This window comes from Pagrus pagrus (assembly GCF_965226575.1).
Source record: "Pagrus pagrus genome assembly, chromosome: 10".
Classification (NCBI taxonomy): Eukaryota; Metazoa; Chordata; class Actinopteri; order Spariformes; family Sparidae; genus Pagrus; species Pagrus pagrus.
Genome location: NC_140194.1, coordinates 17,152,116 through 17,171,790, shown reverse-complemented (window position 1 = coordinate 17,171,790; position 19,675 = coordinate 17,152,116). Strand labels below are relative to the sequence as shown.

General features: G+C 41.2%; 1 protein-coding gene across 2 annotated transcripts; it reads left to right on the top strand.

Annotated features, from left to right (window-relative positions):
* Positions 1-1,854: 1,854 nt before the first annotated feature.
* Positions 1,855-4,955, top strand: LOC311263720 (uncharacterized protein). Of its 2 annotated transcripts, none has more exons than XM_084363990.1 (2): positions 1,855-2,066; positions 3,031-4,955. In XM_084363990.1, exon 2 carries the CDS (start codon positions 3,036-3,038, stop codon positions 4,308-4,310), a length of 1,275 nt encoding a protein of 424 aa, XP_084220116.1. In that variant the 5' UTR covers positions 1,855-2,066; positions 3,031-3,035; the 3' UTR covers positions 4,311-4,955. The 2 variants fall into 2 exon arrangements, with proteins under 2 accessions (XP_084220116.1, XP_084220117.1); XM_084363991.1 differs by lacking the exon at positions 1,855-2,066 and adding an exon at positions 2,265-2,567.
* Positions 4,956-19,675: the final 14,720 nt, after the last annotated feature.

The following is a 19,675-nucleotide window of genomic DNA, read 5'->3' as shown; positions in this document are numbered from 1 at the left end:
GCATCCAGGAGAGCCAGAAGGTCCTGCTGGTTCTCAGCCCAGAGTTTGTGAGGAGTCGCTGGTGTCTCCTGGAGGCCAACATGTCTTTGTTCAGAGACTGCCTGGAGAGGAAGCCCATTGTCCCAGTGCTGCTGGAGCCAGGAGTCTCTGTTCCACTCCACCTCTGCCACCTCACCTACCTGGAGGCCAACGACCCTGACTTTATGAATAAGCTGCTCAAGGTGCTCTGCACCCCCAACAAGCAGCTTCAAGGGTCCACTGTGGTGCCCTTCCAGCCTCCCTCTATCTACAACGGGAAGGCCCTGCAGCCTTTGACTGCTGTCAATGATGAGGAACTCTGTAAATGGGATTCAGGTCAGTTCAGTGACATGGAGGTGCCCGACCAACTGCGCCTGATCATTGAGGACCACGAGAAGTACAGAGAGGCTGTGAGGATGATCAACAGTGTCTCTCAAAATAAAGCGTGGCTGCGCCCACTCTGGGTTAGAGCCCTGATCTACTTTATTGGTGGACTCTTTGTTGGAGGTATTTCACAAGGGGTTGCATTTCTGGCATTTATTCTCATTGGTCCTCTATTCAGCAAAGTTAGTACAGAAATCCCTTTTGCAATACGTGTGGTTGCCATTTGTAGTCTCTCCTGTATTCCAGTGGCATTGCTTATTCATCTTTGTCTCTGGAAAAGGGATGATGAGAAGTACATAGTGAGGGAGATGCAGAAAGCTATAGGCCAGGCAAACAAACTCCTCTCTGAGGAGAAGGTGTTAATGGGCTGTCAGTCAAACAAAAAAATCCACCTGGTGTATGTTTCTCTGGACGGTTGCAAACATGAGTTCGCACAAACATTTTCTGAGCAGGACGTTGCTGAAGAAATGTTTGAAAGAGCTCTGATCTTCTTCTCACCAGGTTACGCCTGCTGCCTTGGTAAAAGACACTTTCCCTTTCCCCAGCCAAGCTCCACTGGTCACCTGGAGGGAGGGGTGTGTTTCTGCCAGTATGTCTCCCAGAAGCTGAGCACAAACCACTGGGAATAGCAGTAACAGTATGAACCTAGCTTTAACAAACACTTTTCTACTTGTGTTTTTGTGTCTGATCATTTTGATTCCATTTGAATTGTTAATTACTTCAATAAAACATATGACATGACAAGCACAGTGTTCACTTCCTTTTGCCATTTATTTAACTGTCATTGGAGAAAAAATCATCTCAAACTGAATTTGAGATTAATAAAGAGCAATCTCACGAATATTAAAACATCGTTGTGGTCTAGAGCAGATAATACAAGATTAAGACTCAAGACAATTATCCTTCTCCAGGTGGACTCAGGATGTTTGAGGGGCAGGGGAAAGTAAAATAAAAGGGGCCAGCTGTATGCAGTGGAGCACCAACGTGCAGAAAGTCATCATACATTTATAGTGAAATAGTTACAAACCCTTTTTAATATTAAACATGTTTCATTATGTGATGATAACTACTGCACCTCTGTAATCAAATACATGGAGAACTATTAACTATTTCACTGGAAGGGCATCCAAGAGGGCACTTTTTGTCAGGTTTTATCGAACATGCGGTCACCAGGTGGGGTCCAATCCCCTCCTGCCACCACCCAGCCCTTCCCCTTCCTTTTAGTCCAATAGTGTCTCCAGCCGAGCTCCACTGGTCACCCAGAGGGAGGAGTGTTTTTCTGTCCATACGTCTCCCTGCAGTTGAACAAAATCTGTTATATGCCCAATATATTTAAGGTGCATTATCAGTCTCAGAAGAGCACATACTTTGTAGCTTTTAAAACATGACCTACTCTCAAGCAATCACTCTACAGTCTTGTTTGAAGAAAACTCAGCTGGACAACACGCAACATCTGTCCTAACATGAGTCACAGAGAGCTATTAAAGGCACAGTTGCTTCATGTTAGAAGCCCAGATGTCAGAAGGAAGGATGTCTCTTTAACAAACCTGAGAGCAGAAGAGTGACCGTCTTTCCCTTTTTCCTGAGTTAAGTTTCAGTTCTTGTTCACTCACACGATGTGATCTCTCTCCTTTGTTTGTTTGAATTGATTGTGTCATGAGCAGGTATGAATGTACATTTCTGTGTACTGTCTGTTCTACTTTGTGTGTGATTGTAGCTGTCATTCTTAATAAGAGCAGCAGGACACTGTTGTTGATGTTTATTTAGCAAAATCAATAGAGGAATGAAAGCTAACATGTAGAACTTCCTCAATGAATTTACTTCACTGATTAACATGTTTCTCTGTTATGTGCACACTTAAAGCATCTTTACAACTTTATAACTTTGTACTTGAGTGTATTTGATTACAACTATACTTGTTTATGCACAAATGCTTACTGTGTATTAAGAGCAGCACTAAGTGGTTTGAACTTGTGTTTGCCACACAAGTAAACTTGTTGACAATTCTTTGTTCTGTATTATATGTGGGAGTATCAGGATGACTTTAAGAAGTTTAGAAATTGACTGTTTGTTCTGTGAATGCAGGAAATGAACAAGACATACATATACACCTGAGGCTCAGAGGAGAGGACAGAAATAGTTTTGTTTTCACTGTGGATTTACATGTAAGTATTGGACTTTTCATGAGACTGAGAATAAACCACCTGTGAGTAATGGAACATTTTCAAAATGTTGGTTTACTTGATGATAAGCTTCAGTTAAAAAACACATTTTTGTGAGCTGGTAATCTTTTGAGTGATTAAGAAACCCATAAAAGCCTCTCACCAGTGTTGACATGAAATGAGCAAAAAACTTTTTCCTCCGTCTGAATTAAGGTTAGGTCATTGAGTATTTCTTGCTGTAAATGTTAATGCATATACATTCTGCTCTCTTAAAAACAGAGTTCTGAAAACAGCAATGAATTAATTAAAGGGAAACTCTAATGACTTGAAGTGAATGAGTTATGCCGAGCAGCAGCGCCATAAAAAAAAATGGCTGCATGAAATCTTTGGAAAAGATATTACTACTACTATACTTACTATATCTACATTTCTAGGTTATATTTTCGTCTGTCTTTCCTTTTTTCAGAGATAATGGAGCCAATGAACTTCCCTGAGACTTCAGACATTCAGTCACAGCCTGATGTCCCACTGTCTCCCTCTGTTTATGTTCCTCCCACACTGAGGGATGGTGAGTGTTACCATGTCTTCATTAGCTACAGCAGCACCGACTACCAGTGGACCCACTCCCTCATCAACCAGCTGGAGTCCTGCGGCCTGCAGGTGTGCTACCATGAGCGTGACTTCACTCCGGGCCGCACCGTGTTGGAAAACATGTCCGACTGCATCCAGGAGAGCCAGAAGGTCCTGCTGGTTCTCAGCCCAGAGTTTGTGAGGAGTCGCTGGTGTCTCCTGGAGGCCAACATGTCTTTGTTCAGAGACTGCCTGGAGAGGAAGCCCATCGTCCCAGTGCTGCTGGAGCCAGGAGTCTCTGTTCCACTCCACCTCTGCCACCTCACCTACCTGGAGGCCAACGACCCCGACTTTATGAATAAGCTGCTCAAGGTGCTCTGCACCTCCAACAAGCAGCTTCAAGGGTCCACTGTGGTGCCCTTCCAGCCTCCCTCTATCTACAGCGGGAAGGCCCTGCAGTCTTTGACTGCTGTCAATGAGGAGCGACTCTGTAAATGGGATTCGGGTCAGTTCAGTGACATAGAGGTGCCCGACCAACTGCGCCTGATCATTGAGGACCACGAGAAGTACAGAGAGGCTGTGAGGATGATCAACAGTGTCTCTCAAAATAAAGCGTGGCTGCGCCCAATGTGGGTTAGAGTCCTGATCTACATTATTGGTGTAATAATTGTTTTAATTTTGTTAGCATTTTCTTTATATATGACAGGTATGGTCCATGGTAAATATTCAATCCCAAAGGATATGTCTACTGGATTATTTGTGTCCATTATCTGTAGTCTGTTTTGTGTTCCAGTGGGGTTACTTATTCATATTGGTCTCTGGAAAAATGACGATGAGAAGTACATAGTGAGGGAGATGCAGAAAGCTATAGGCCAGGCAAACAAACTCCTCTCTGAGGAGAAGGTGTTAATGGGCTGTCAGTCCAATTCAAAAATCTACCTGGTGTATGTTTCTCTGGATGTTTGCAAACACGAGTTTGCAGAAACATTTTCTGAGCAGGACGTTGCTGAAGAAATGTTTGAAAGAGCTCTGATCTTCTTCTCATCAGGTTACGCCTGCTGCCTTGCTAAAAGACACTTTCCCTTTCCCCAGCCAAGCTCCACTGGTCACCTGGAGGGAGGGGTGTGTTTCTGCCAGTATGTCTCCCAGCAGCTGAGCACAAACCACTGGGAATAGCAGTAACAGTATGAACCTGGAATGTATCTGCAATTTATGAGTCAATTAGATGAGATTCAACATATAAACGACATAGACATTTTCTAAAGATTGCAAAGCCGTTATTTCCCTTTTCATGTCATATTTTCTTCCTCAAATTATACAATGCGCAGCATTGCTCGAACTGCTTCAAAAAAAGGTAAAGTTTTAATGCAGGAGCGGCTGTCTGTCTGTTTGTCGTAGCTCAAACTTCCTTTCTGTTAACATTTCAGGATTTATTAAAGCTGCTGTTAGTTTTATTTTCTTATTAAAATAAGTGTTAAATAGCTCTATATTCCAACAGTAATAACTGTTACAGAGTGTTTAGTCAGTTACGCAGGAGAAAAAAATGTCCTGGTATCCCTGCCTGCTTTATCCAATCAGGACAGAGAACTCCAGAAAGAGGTGCTCCTGTCTGTATACGGACATGGAAAGCATATAATAGCATCCGATTACACTTAATAAAAAATGTATCATTTGACACCTCAGACCTGCTAGTGTCAACATGTTTTCTCCACATCAAGTTGAGACATGACACAGACAGAAAGAAAAGGAAATTTGCATTTTCACATTTCAAATAATTATACCGTTTTTGTGCCTAATCATTTTCATGCCACTTTCATTTCATGTCTCAATTGTTCATTCCTTCAATAAAATGTATGACATCACAAGCACAGTGTTTGTTCCTTCCACTGTTTATTCAACTGTTGCGGGAAAGAAATGAGTAGAATCCTAAAATGAATCACTGAATGGTAATAGTGAAAAGGAGAACACTCAGGGCAATCTCCTGAAATAAACACATTTATCGTGGTCTAAACAGATAACACTAGAGCTTTTTATATGAGCATAGTAATGCCTATTGCATTGACTCATAAAAACATGATGTATCATGAATTCCTGTTACACACTATTAATAAATAATCAAGTCGCTATGACTAAATTTAATTTCTTCATACATTAGTTGACATACCACCAAATTAGCTAGATCCCGGTTAAACACCAAACCATCAAGCTGGTGTTTACCCCCTAATTCAGACAAATTAAGGGTGGGATGGACGGAACCGTTTAAGCTTAACAGAAGCACTCAAAAAACTGAGTGTAAATATCGAAAACATCTTCGAATTTGCCACAATTTTCATTTGAGAAGCATTTGATTTTAGAGAGCGGCGGGGGCGGAGGCCTATCAGTTATATACCGTGACCACGGCCATCACTGGGATCTGGGCTCGATTACCTTCAAGTAACAGTTTTTAGATTAAAAGTTACATTGTATTACAATTGCAGTTGTTACTACCAGGACCTAGGGGGGTAACCCTGGCACAACATGAAGATGAGCTACCAACAACAAATCAAATCAAATCAAATCAAATTTTATTTGTATAGCCCAAATTCACAAATCACAGTTTGCCTCAGAGGGCTTTACAATCTGTACAGAGACGACACCCTCTGTCCTTCGACCCTCGATTCGAGTGAGGAAAAACTTGCCCCAAAAAAGGCCCTTTTAACAGGGAAAAAAATGCGGAAGAAACCTCAGGGAGAGCCACAGAGGAGGGATCCCTCTCCCAGGACGGACAGACGTGCAATAGATGTCGCATGTACAGAGCAGATCAACGAGATCACAATGTATTCAATTATAAGCGATGGTTGACAGGAGTGAAAGTACATAAAGATGTATTACAGCAATAATAATGAAATGCACATGGAAATGTGATTACTAGTGATAACAGTAGTAGTGATTAATGGTAAGGATAGTATGTAGTAATGCATTACAATAATAGTAGTGGAACGTATGTAACAGATGTGACTAATATTAGCGACAGTAGTGGTGGGTGTCAGACAGGGTCATGGCAGTAGGCGCATCCACGATCCGGCAGGGTCATAGCAGTAGGCGCATCCACGATCAGGCAGGGCCATAGCAGTGGGCGCATCCACGATCAGGCAGGGCCATAGCAGTGGGCGCATCCACGATCCACGACCCGGGCGCGGCCAGGATCCATGGGAGCCTGTAGGACTAGAAAGCACAAGGACTCCGGGGAAGAAGTAAGTCACTGACATGCAGAGATGGGGCATGTATACAGGCATAATGTATACAGATGGAGAGGAGAGGAGAGGGGAGGAGAGAGAAGCTCAGTGTGTCATTGTCCCCCGGACTAGGCCTATAGCAGCATAACTAAGAGCTGGTCCAGCTCTAACTATAAGCTCTATCGAAAAGGATGGTCTTAAGTCTACCCACAGGTATAACACAGGCCCCATAGATCTAACTAGTTATATAATGTTTGAATATATGTCAGGTCCTGGGCTTAAGACAGCCTCAAGTATAAAATTTCATCTGTTGCTCTTTTGACAACATTTCGTTGACCTTTCCCACTGATGCCACCTTATCAGAAACAAAGACCTGCTTGAGACGTGAGCGCCGGCGTGTACCACGGAGGAAGGATCAATATTTGCTGTCCTTTACGGCATTCAGTGACGGGATTCAGGATATGAAACTGAGACATGACACACTTGCCTGAAGGGGCTATAGCAACAGGATCCTAACAAACAGTAAAAAGACACTGCTGTAAATATCAACCAGGCCAATATTGTGTGTCATAGAGGTGATGCCTGGGTCACACTGTACATATGAGGAGGTGGAAATGACCTCTTACTGCTGCAGTTAAATTAAAACTGAATTAGGATGGATTAGGTGTACGTGTTTCCGCTCAAACGAAAAAAAAGGGGGCCTTGCTGCCATATAATCATGATGTGTGCATGCATGTAGGAAGTGTGGTGTGGCAGGATAATTGCTCACAGCGATCATAACAAGATCAATCTGTCTAACCTTCAACAATGACTTTCATGCTGATCTAGCTCCATCACCTCTGCCTCTGTCAGATCAATTAAAGCTTTATTTGCTCCCCGCATTACGATGAGCATATTTGCCCGTGTGCATAAGAATAATCCAACATGAACAATTTGGTGCTCTAGGCACGATTTTAGCCGGTGCTCCATGCATCTTAGACGATTGCCAATGCACACCAATCATGTCCATATACTGACACAGAAACCACATTACTTTATTTTTGACAATGGCATGTATCGAAATATAAGTACAATATAAATGAGGTATTGCACAAAATATAATATCAAAGAAATCAGATTTTATTTTTATAATATTATAAATAAGACTATTGCACAGAAAAAAACTGTATGATAGAAACCTCAGTGCAATATGCATAATGCAGACATCTGTTGAGAGACCACATGATTTACTCTAATAATGGAAAGTGCATTGAGATGTTCTTGCCCCATAGAAGATCTCAGGTAGGTTTTAATTAATTGAGCCGTGCTGTGCTGACATGAAGGGGACAGTAGAAGCTAACGCTGCATCGCCGGGCTTGTCTGAGCGGAGGATGGCAGGATCACTTGCTGCTGCATCGCTGGAAGGTGCCGGGGTGGAGGTGTCAGCAGGTGGCCAGGGATCTGCAGGCGTGGGAACAAAATGTTTCAACATCTGAAGAAAGAAGAGGAGTATATGTGACCACTGGGTGTTACATTATATTAATAAATAAAGCTGCTGATGGTGAAACCCAGCCGATAATAGGAGCTAGTTTAAAGTATTTTATATACAGCTTTATGTACAGGGACAGGAAGAGCATTTTAATTGACTGACTTAGCAGGGCTAACATTGACTAATTTGACTGAGATGTCAGTAGAAATGTCTGCCTGGTTTCTTGAGGCAGACGGTGGATGGTTTGTGCATCACACTTAAAAGGAAAAATGTATTTCTCAAAATTATTTAGTGGGTTATTCCCCAAACACGTGAATAGCCGTTCCAACATGCTCTAATGAATGTGATGTGGGAGTTACTGATGTTAACTCTAGCTGTTTAATACATTAGCTAACAGTACTATCTTCCCAGTAATCTAGTAACATTCTGCTCCGTACGCAGTTCATCACATTACCTCCGTCTCTTTCCCGTTTTTCCTCATCTTCTCTTCTTCTTGTTCTTCCCTGGGCGCCAGAGGGCTTTGGTCTTTTTGACATGATTGCTGATCAGTTGTTGTTCATGTCACAGGTAACTCCAGTGTGTAGGGCCTATTTAATAGGCAATGTAGTTATGTTGTTGTGGGCTTATTATTTAGAAAAAACTATTACAATAGTAGTAAAAAATTGTAAAAGTTAATCATTTTTATGTTTTTCTGTCTTCCCTCATTTGTGGCGTCCCTTCTGATGGACTGCGCCCCCAGCATTTGCCTGTACTGCATATGCCACTGGCCGGCCCTGAACACGCGCAACATATTCCCTGATCCCCGACAGCTATTACTGTGTTCAAATCACAGCAACGTAAATGGCTTTGTGCTTCTCAAGTGAAATGAGCCCTGGGCGCTGGAAATTGTGTCGTTTTTTAAATTAGCTCTCAAGACTGCCTCATACAAGGTATGTTGCGTTATGGCATGTTTTGAATTTCAATGGAGTTAATTTGAAACATTCCTCTGCCATGGGGCTCAGTATGCAGAGATGAAAGAAAAACAACAGATGGAAAATGACTTGCTGAATTAGAGAAATGATTGACACAAGTAAAGTACTGTGTTTGTTATCATTCTGGTGATTTTCTTTTTCCTATCGAAGATGCACTTACTGTGGACTAGAAAGATGGATAGTAAAGTTGTGCAGCTTCCTCCTTCCTAGAGCACAGCGAACATGATCAGTTTGAGTGTTCTTTTAAAAATCACACATTCTTTAACTAAAAGTTGGCAGCTTACACTCGTCAGGTTCCCCTTACATAGAAAACTGAAGCTGTACTCGGCCCCTGCCCTTATGGTAGTAGATGAGTCACTGGCATGCCCTTCACGGAGGCACTTTAAATCCCATGTCCTATGGAGCTGCTTTCCGATCCGCTGAATGTCAACTGCGTGCCGGGCTTGCCAAACACGAGCAGGACCTAACGGAGCATCTGAATCTTATGGCTGCCAATTTGACGACAGGAAATATGGTAACAAGGTGGTTTTCTTGCCGGGTTTAGCTTAATAATAATCAATTAAATACTCTGCTTCAGCAGTGTCTTTCTGACATAAATCTTAACTTTATGCAACTTGCTCTGACCGCCTAGAGTTGAGGATGGATTAATGGATTGATGGGTGGATGACATGATTTCAGTGGTTTTCAAGGAAGAAATCATGACTGATTTTGATACAAAAATAAAAATAAATTGATTTTTTTTAGATGTTTTAGCATTTATTATTAAATATGTGCACAATGTGACCGTGGATGTAATGTAACATTTTTAAAAAGCTCAACTTTAACAGCTAAGACAAAGCTTTTCGGATAATGAGTGTAAAAAACAAAGAAGGAACTCACTGCTCCCAGCAAAGAAATGGCATGACACACAACCTCCTGTTAAACCACAAGCTGGCATTTTTTTTTTTACACTTGTTTTTGTACAAACAAAACGGCCAAAAAAAAAGGAAGAAGATACAATGACAATGTTTAAGAATTGACGATCACAATGTTCAAGGAAGTAAGAAGAAAATCCAGGGTAGATATTCTGAGCCGAGACTCATCCTCCATCCAAGTTTCGTGGAAATCTGTTGAGTTTGTGAAATCCTGCTGACGAACTGGCCAAGAAACAAACAGACATGGGTAAAAAAAAAGAAAAAAAAGAAAAACTGAATTAAACAGAAATACAACAATGAAATGATAAATACATCTTCTAACACAAATCACCAGCTGTATGAACACTGACTTCTTGCTTCTTTCAAGTTTTCGCAATCCCTGCAACTTTATGGAAGTGAAATTACTGGAGTTCTCTTTTAATAAACTAAAACATTAAGCCCAAGGCAGAAATATTTGTGGACCGAAAGTGACAGCAAAGTAGCATCGATGTATCTTCCTGTTGAAATACAGGTGCAGCGCCGCACTTTTACTGCGGGCTGGTGTCTGCCTCCAGGTCATGTTGTTTGGGTCGGGAATGTCGAGACAAACGCGATAAGTGGCCTCCTGAGGAAACACGTCCTGTCAGCTGAGACAAGAATAGGAGCCACTACATTTGAGCTATGTTGTGTCGAGCTGCCTGCGTTGGCATGGTATGCACAGGAGGAGATTAGTGGAAACAATGATTGCGAAAACTTGATTTGGCATGCTCATATTGAACTGAGGAAATTATAATAACGATGCACTCTTGAATAAATGAGCCTAAATATTTAGGTCGTAAGCAACACATCTCATGCTGAATCCATGGCACTGATATTACCCCGCTGTAAAGAGGCCACTGACGGTATATTGAGAGTGTGTGTGCATCCATGTGTTAAGCTTCTCAGTTCAGGTTGTGTACTTTGCAGGCTTTGCTTAAATATATCCATAGCATGCCTATCTACTTTACGTAAATCTTTATTATCATATATAACACGCACTGGGACGCTGAGTCAATAATCTGAGGTTAAACCAACACCATATATCAAACCACTGATACTGAGCAGAGGTCTCACCAAACACAGGCTCACTGGGCAAACCAAACCCAACACCCCTTTAAAAAATAAATCTCTTATCAGCAGACAACCTCGTGACAGCGCCTGCAAGACCCTAAAAGAAAACCACGCTGAAAAGAGACAGAGAAGGACGACAGCTCGGAGTCCGGTCCAGACCCTTCAGTCAACACGGGGATCTGGACAGTGCAGTGACAGATGTATTTAATGCAGGCGATGACCTAATGCTGCAGCTCAGTGGTGACTTTAATCTCAAAGAATGGGCACCTTGTACAGCTTGCTAACCCATTTGCCTGAGTAAATGTTGGCAATGTACATTTCTGCAAACTATTTTACAACTTTACAACTTTACATTTCTTTATGTTGCAACTACATTTTATGTTGTGACAACAGTGTGCTTATATTCTGGTTAGCTTTAGGCACAAAGAACAGTTAGGGTTAATGAAAGATCATGTTATGGCTCAAAACATGTGGTTTGCTCGCCACAGGCTGGATATGTCCCCATTACCTGTCAAAAAAATCCAGAATGTTGTTGATCCAGAATGTGAGAACGTAGTAGTCAGCTACGAGCCAGGCTAAAGTAATTGAAAAAAGCCTAAAATCAGAGATCTCTGAACTAAGTTTCAGAGCCACGGATCTGGAGAGTTAACATCGGTATTCACAGTTATAAACAACAGCCATGTGTGTATTTATGAAGTAGATCAGATGATCGATAGCAGAATGCTTTATTTCCTTTGGTGATCTTATTTTGCTTTGCTCTACCCAATGAATCCATCTAACTATCTATGGAGAAATGGGTTGAGCGTGCTCACGACATGATGTCATCTAACATTACCTACTGTACTGTACATTTTTTGCCCGGCGCCGATGGCGGGATGACATGATAACATCAGTGCTCTGGCTTTTTGCTCAAATTCAAATGCTTCAAATCAACTTAATATACCATTATTCCACAAAACATGTGCAACTTAAAGGTCTCCATGGATTTATCTTGCCATCTGATCTTGTCTCTGCCAGATTCCATCCTTTGCTGTTTGGATTTAATTTAGACGTTGAGATGTGGAGGCCCACTGTTTTGCTGCTCAAACCGCTAACAGACATGTTATGTAAGGTGTACACAGATACAGACTGTATATCAGTCACAGTATTAAGGCAAAGAATCTCAGGTATTCAGTTTTCTACCTGTCAAATAGATTTTTTCAACACCTAATGGTAAGCCAAGTAAAGCTCACAGAATCTCAGGTTCCATGTAAAGTTGTTATTTCAGCGGTTATGGGTCTGTTTAATGTGCCCTTAGAGAAAGGTCTTAAGAAGGCTTATTCACAGGTAGAGAAAATCTCTGGCACTGAAAAACAAAGGAGGAAAAAAAGCAGCCACGTGGACAGATAAAGTGAGAGAAAAACATATTTATTCTAATAATTATTTGTTAATTTAAAGTAGTCTGTAAATAATCAAAACTTCATTGGAGATTGTTTTTCTGTTCTCTACATGTGCTCTCCCACGACACCAATTCCAAGCACGGTCCCACAGAAGAGCACACGACCTGGCATGACGTGCGTCTCATGAGCTTCTCATTACGATTTTTCGGAAATAAACAGCCACACAATGTCAAGGGGCCAAATGGCTGTCGTGGCTCACAAGCTTTTTTGCTGGAATCTCTTGGCAACAACTGTGGTGAGGCAGAGTGAAAGAGAAGTTTTCAAACTCCCCTGGCAATCTAGGCTGACGTGCCCACTGATCCAGCAGTAGCCAAGCTACTGCAGATCTAAATGGCAGACTCTACAAAAGGAACAACTTGATCAGTGATCCCACATATCCTTCTTTGTGACAGCTAAGCCCCGTAGCGTGAGATGCAGCAGTAATGGTAGAGCTGCTGGGCTGAGGTAATGTTGTGTCTGCTCGAGACAGCTCAAAGGACATCTGTGTAGTTGTCTGGAAAATACCAGTTTTCATCTTGACTCCGAGAGGCTAGGCTAGTCTTTGTGTTTCACTTTGTGAAGTGGATCTACTCTTAATATGTTCAACACTCCATCGAAAAAGAATTGTACACTTAAGTGGGATGGACACTTCGAGTTGGAAGAATGAGAAAACTGGTGCAGACACAGAAAAAAAAAAGTTAGCTGACATGTCAGTGTCTGGCAGCCGAGGAGGATGTGAAAGTTTAAAAATAAATACTGTGCGAGTATCGTTTTACTCAGCCATTAGTTCAGTTTGGTTTCAATGCAATGGTCAGAATAAATGTTGGCAAAGTACATTTCATCTGCCACGGACATGTTGAAATGTTTTGTGTTGTTGTGTTCAATTCTCAGTTTTATGTTGTGACAAATTTGCGCTTATCCTCTGGTAAGATTTAGGCAGAAAAAGCAAAAAAAAAAAAAACATCCAGATTTATTGCCAATAACATGGCTGGATATTGTCCCAACGTCTTGTCAAAACATCTGGTTTTCTTGCCACTAACACAGCTGGACAATGTCCCAATGTCCTGTTAAAAATATCCAGTTCAAACTTACACAAACAGTGGTCTCTCGTCACTCAGTTGTCACACCACCTTCCTTTCCTCCTGCTGACATGAATTCAACTCACATAAAATGTAAACATCATTTATAGAGCTTCTATAAGAGGTCTACTGCAGCCCTATGTCACCAGCATGTCTTTGAGGTACTCCGATCGGGGTTTGCTTCCTTGATCTAGGCTTAAAACTAAAGGAGAACGTGCTGTAGACACTTAAAAAAAAAATTAAAAAAATAGCTCAAGACCTACCCGGTAGATTTGCCTTTGTGAAACTTTCTCTATTTTTCTTGCTTTGATTGTGTTTCATGTAACATGTATTTCTAAAAATATTGCTTCTGCAAAGCACTTTTTGACGTCCCTGCTCACAAAAGGTGCCACATGAATAAAGATACTTACGTACTCTCATAGCAGGCTGTTTTTTAGGCAGGAGAGCTCTAAAAAGACGCTGTACACTCCACTTTACACCTGCTAAGCACCAAATTGCAGATAAAGTCAATTACCTCGTGACACTGTGAAAAATGAGATTGAATATTCAGATGGATACAAACAAAACCCCAAGTGAATGCTAATGATGCTCCTTAAGGTGATGATATGCCAGTGTTGTCTTTACAGAGTCTGCTGCCCAGAGTGGCCACAAAATCCACATTATTGCAAGTAAACATAAATAAATACAGAAGTTTTAATTATTTCATGTAAGACTTAAAATTTCTAGTTTTTTATTTCAACATCTCAACACACAAGTTCTTCTAACTTTAAGTCTTCTGACTTGAAATGATGATTTCACGCACTGTACAGACTTGAATCGACGCATTAAAATACATTTCTAAATAAACATGATGATTTTTGAGAGTTAAAACCCTCTTGGGACCCTTTTTTTCATAGTTTGAAGAAAACATACGATGGAAACTTGCTGTGTGTCTTTAATACATTTTAAGATAAGCCCCTCCCTGGTGTGCTACACCTGTGTCTCATTATCCTCACACCCCTTATGTCAGACCTTGTCAGGAACAAACACGCTCCAACAGGAGAAGCTGCTATTTACAGCTGTAAAATGACATAACTAAGTTAGGTAACCTTGATAGTTTAGGACACAGTATTACCAGCTTTATCAGCAGGAGCAGGTGGTGACAAGTAAGCAGGTGGAGGTGAGCAGGCTGCAAAAGGAGCTTAAAGAAAACTCTTCGAAAGAGAAATCAAAAAAAGGCGGGCCAGAAGCAGAGCTCACGAGGACACCCTGTACCAGCTGACTCAGAAAGCAATCCGGCCGAACAGGAGTGAAGAGCAGTCGAGGAGGAGATGTGATGTTCTGGAGGAGAGCCTCATCACTGAGACCAGCTTTTTTTTATGTAAAGTAAAATAAAAATATGCTGTTCTATCTTTTTTTTCAGGAGCTCACCTCCAAAATAACGTTGGGGAAAATGAAAGTGGAGGAGGAGAATGAGAAGAAGAGCGAGGAAGAAAGAGAAAAGATGTGGAGGAAAAGAGATAAAGGAAAAACTGTGGCGCGTACTGAAATTTATAGTCCAGAAGAGGAACCTGCCACTGGTTGGATTCTACCTACTTCACCCGATCCCGTCTTCTCCTTCCCTACTCTGTACCCACAACTCCCCCACCCACTCTCTTACACAAGCCCTCTACCTCTCACACATCCCATCCCATCCAATAATAATGATAAAATAGTAGTAATAATAATCAAAATAATACTAAACATGAATTGAACTGATTACATCTGTTTCCATTTCTTTCATTCCTTGCTTCCAACTGGAAGTAGTTTCGTAGTCAGCACCAGCAGGATAGATCCTGTTCCCAAGGGTCTTAAATTAATACTGAACTCTCTCTATCACACACACACTGTAACAGCCGGTCTCTATGCCAGCAGCCCCTCACTCATATGGAACCGTTTGTAATCAGTTCTCCAGAATCTGTCTGTGTAGCTGCTCGTGAAGAGAGCAGCAGTTTAATTGGCTGTTGCGATGTGTAGAGTTAGATAAAATGATCAGGGTGAGTGCGGGCAAATGAACTTCAAGCTGATATGGTAACCTGTCAAGAAAAGCCAACGCCAAATCAAGTCTTTAACACGGATTTCATACGACATTGACAACTAAATGACTTAGCATCAACATGGTCTGTCAGTCAGTCTGCCATTTGGTGCAGAAAATTGGTGCACACATTCAAAAAGATGAGGATTTGGGGGTGCTTGAAGATTAGGGGCGTAGCACACAATTCTGGACCCTGGACATAGGCCAGGGATGCCCACACCTTTTTTTCTTGCATTGCTAAAACTTAATGATGGGCCACAGCTCAAAAGCAGATGCATATTTTACAGTATTGTATTGTTAAAGGGGATGTAGTTTTGGAGAAGAAATTCAAACTCAGAATTTTAATATTCACAACATTAATGAGGTAAAAATACAAACATAACTGAATGAACAAGCTGTTCTCAGAGGAAAATAAGGTCCCGGAACAATGTTTGAAGCTAGAAAGGTGGCAGGGTCCGCCAAGTAAAACAGTATGAAACTGTGTTGTCCTTTAAGGTCAGTTTGTTTATTCAGTTTATCCAGTCATGAAAATGAGAGAGTTTGATTATTCAGTTCATTTAGGCATTGAAAAAAATCCATCAATGAAGATCTTTCTCGACTGATTAGTGTTGTGTAAGTGCAGCTTTGAACTGCAGAATACACTGTGTGCTAAATCTTATGACCTCATTCTTTCAGGGAACTAATTTGAGAGCTATGATGTCATCTATCAGAGCCACAATAGAGATGCAGATATGGCAGAAGAGACTGGATAAATACACTTGAAAGTATTTAGACATGGATTAATCAGCTGTCCTGAATTGTTTTAGATATATATTTATTTAAAATAAACAAAAAATGATGCCGTTTTTGTCCAATACTTGATCAAATACCTGCAGAGCTGACGTGATCGGCTAGTTAACAGCCTCTTATTACAGACAACAACGCTGCCAAACGGTCGACCGCAGCTCGAATCACAGCAGTGCATATTTTCAAGGACACCAGGGGATATTTCCAGCTGTTTTTGTGGTGTGAAAAGCAGGCCTTTTTTTTTCAGAAGACCTGGGGACATTTCCATCAAAACAGGTATTTTGAGCCAGACCATGATGTTTTTGTGACCTGCACCAAGTGATTTGACGCCTAAACCGAAGCAGAGCAAAGGCACAACGCTGTGACAGGAGAGAAAGTTAAGTTGCAAAATAAAGAAACGTACAGTTTGAACTTATGTGTTATTTTATAGAAACATACTTAGTGAACATTTATTCTGCTGATTGGGTCGGAGTACTGCCTCACATGCCTCACTATGTGGACCTTTAGTGTCTTTATCCCATAGCTTATTCCTCCTGAATAAGATAACGTGCGTGTGTGTGTGTGTGTGTGTGTGTGTGTGTAGGGGGGGTCTTATCCTCTGAGGACAATGTGGGGTGTGAATCGTGAGCAGTTTCCTCTGTGAACCGGAACTCTGGGTCATCCTTGACAGAAAGCAGAGTCAGCAGGGGCACAAGGGCTGCTTTCCCATTCATTGTGACTCTCTCCAACATGTTTACAGTTTCACACAATTCACTGTTCAGCTTTGTTTTCTGTGCTGGAAAGCATGTCTGTGTATAAATAAGTAGTTTGATACATAAAAACCATCAGTCTTGAGTTTACAGGCAGAAGAAGAGTGCTGATGTGCTAACATGATTGGTCATTAAAGGCTGGATATTGTCCAGAACACAATAAGGATGCAGAAAGGCGAGTAACGAAAAGTCTTGTGGCATATAAAGCATCATTTCTAAATTTGAAATATGGTCAACAGCTGAGCCAGTGAATTAGAACAACTCATCACCAAGCTCAAACAGAGTGACCAAAGGCCCGCTGGGTGCTTTTGGACATGCTGCTGAAATACGACTGTCTCACATGTTGAACAGATGTACAAGGAGCAAATGAGGCTAACTTCCTCAGAGGATTGTTTTTTCTTTTGGGTGGACTGGAGAAAAACATGAACACTGTGTCTGTGTCAACACTACGTTTGTAACAGTTAGGTTTCGAAAACATGTGCCACAGACTTTGTTCAGCTAGTTCACCCAAAACAAATCCAAATTTGGGCATAAAGTCCAATGCATGGATGGATCTCCAGGATGACACACCTGTCAACTTAACAAAAACACCTCTGAGCATATTGTACTTTGTGTCTTACTAATGCCCTAAAAAGCTTGAAAGGAAAAATTCAACCTTCACAGCAAAACGTTGTTGCTGCACTCTCGGTTGTAGATGGGCACTACTTTTAAAACATGACAAAAAACAATTGAAAAAACATGGAATGGCTCCATATACTGTAGCTCATCGGGCTAATAAAAGTCTTCCGAAGCCCCAAACTTTCCCAAACAGTCGAGCTTATGCACCCACTTCAGACGGACTGCGCACTAATGCTTTCTGCTTTTCAAAGGGTGTAGATAACATCTTTTCCAATCAATTTAGGATTTCGAAGACCTGGATTACACTGGACGAGCTGTATGGAGCCATTTTACAAAACAGGTCCCCATCTACTTCCGTTGTTTAGGAAAATGCTATTGCGCAGTGCAGATTCACAAACATTTTGTTGACTACAAAACTTTACCCAACTTTCCACCGGCACTGAGTTGAGCAGATAATGAGTTAATTTTCATTTTTGGGTGACCTTATCCTTTAATATTTAGCCTATGATAACCTTTGCTCAGGAGTTATATTTCCAGCTGGGTTGAAAACTGTCTGATTTAGATGACATTTAGCGTTTTCTTTTTTTTTCTTTTGAGTATGACAGAATCCAAGCAGTAGGTCCTTAATCTGCACTTTACTTTACATTTGGTGCAAATCCGGGTGGCAGTGTGTCCTTTATATAATGCAGTGGAGAGTAAAGTAATGGAAGCTGAGGTGTTGCATAGTCTGATTTATGCAGGAGACTGGAGTCCATGTTCTATCAAAGCCCCCCATTCAATTATCACCTTTTTATTAAAAGTAAACATAATCTTTCCCCAACCTTAAACAAGTATTTTACTGGCCTAACATTAACCACTACCACTACCGTGATTTATTAACCCTAACAAGGATCTTTTCCTGAACTAAACCATACCATATTTGTGAAGATACCATGTGCAGACACTGTAAAAAGTGAGAAATTAAAAAAAAAAACATGACGTACAAAAACACTGTGACTGAACAAAATCTAAGGCTTTGCAGACTCGCCCGGTATTAACGTCATTCTGCTGTGACCTCTCTGACCTCTACGTCACAGTCCTGCCCATAAAAAATCCCAGATAACAAGTCCAGTAAACATTTCTGAAAGTCTGCAACTCCATGTAGGACTCGGCTATTGACAAGATCCTTCACTAAGTCCGAGCTTGGACTCATTCTGTATGAGCTAAACCTCGTGTATATATGACCACTGATGTATATGCTGTAAGAATAAACATTCAGACATTCTGCTGGTATGCAAAACCAGCCTAATATTTACCATACCCAGCGCAGATGGCATGCAGTAGACAACACAGTGATTCAATCACACACAATAAGAGCACGAAGGAAAGAGAAGGAGAGTTGTAATTGGGTAAAAGGCCAGTCTGGAGTGCCCATGTGTGCCTTTATCAACAAGGTGGCCTCAGACTCAGACACGTCTATTTCTGACTGCCCTTCAACTCTCTCAGCAGGGCATCACAGGGGAGGATAAGTCACCGGCACCTTTTGGCTCTGTATAACATGCACTTAAATCTAGACAGGAATTTAAAGTATGCAGATTCAGATATTTGTTAAATTTCCTTCTAACTGATTCATTGTGAAATTCAAAGCATCCTGTTGAGGGTAGTGGAGGCTGCGATGCATGAAACATGTAACTAAGACCACCCACTAAATATACACAAGTTCTGTAATGAGTGCTGTTAAAAGTACCTAAAAGTCACACTTGAGTAAAAGTACAGATATTGTGTTAAAATATTACTTTGGTAAATTGTGATTTAAATGGCGCCCAACCAAAAGCACAGATAAGTAGTTTGTCCCCTCAGAGTTGCCAGAGTTTTGTGGTGTTTTTTACATGTGGGAGAGAAATTAATTTTTTTTTTTTTTTTTTTTTTGCTGCTTAATGCACGTAACGTCTCCCTGTCCTGTTAATTATTTTCTTATTTCTTATTATTTTGTGGACCCACATGCAAGACACTCAGGAGCAGAAAATAATAATAATAATATTAATAATAAAGCTGTAAACCAAAGTCTAATAAATACAAAATACAAAGTCCAAGGACAAAAAGCTGGCAACCAAAGGCAACAAAAACAGAGGGAGCAGGCAGGGGCAAATCCCAAGAGCTACAAACATTTAAAGACTAAATACAGGACAAACCAAAGCAGCA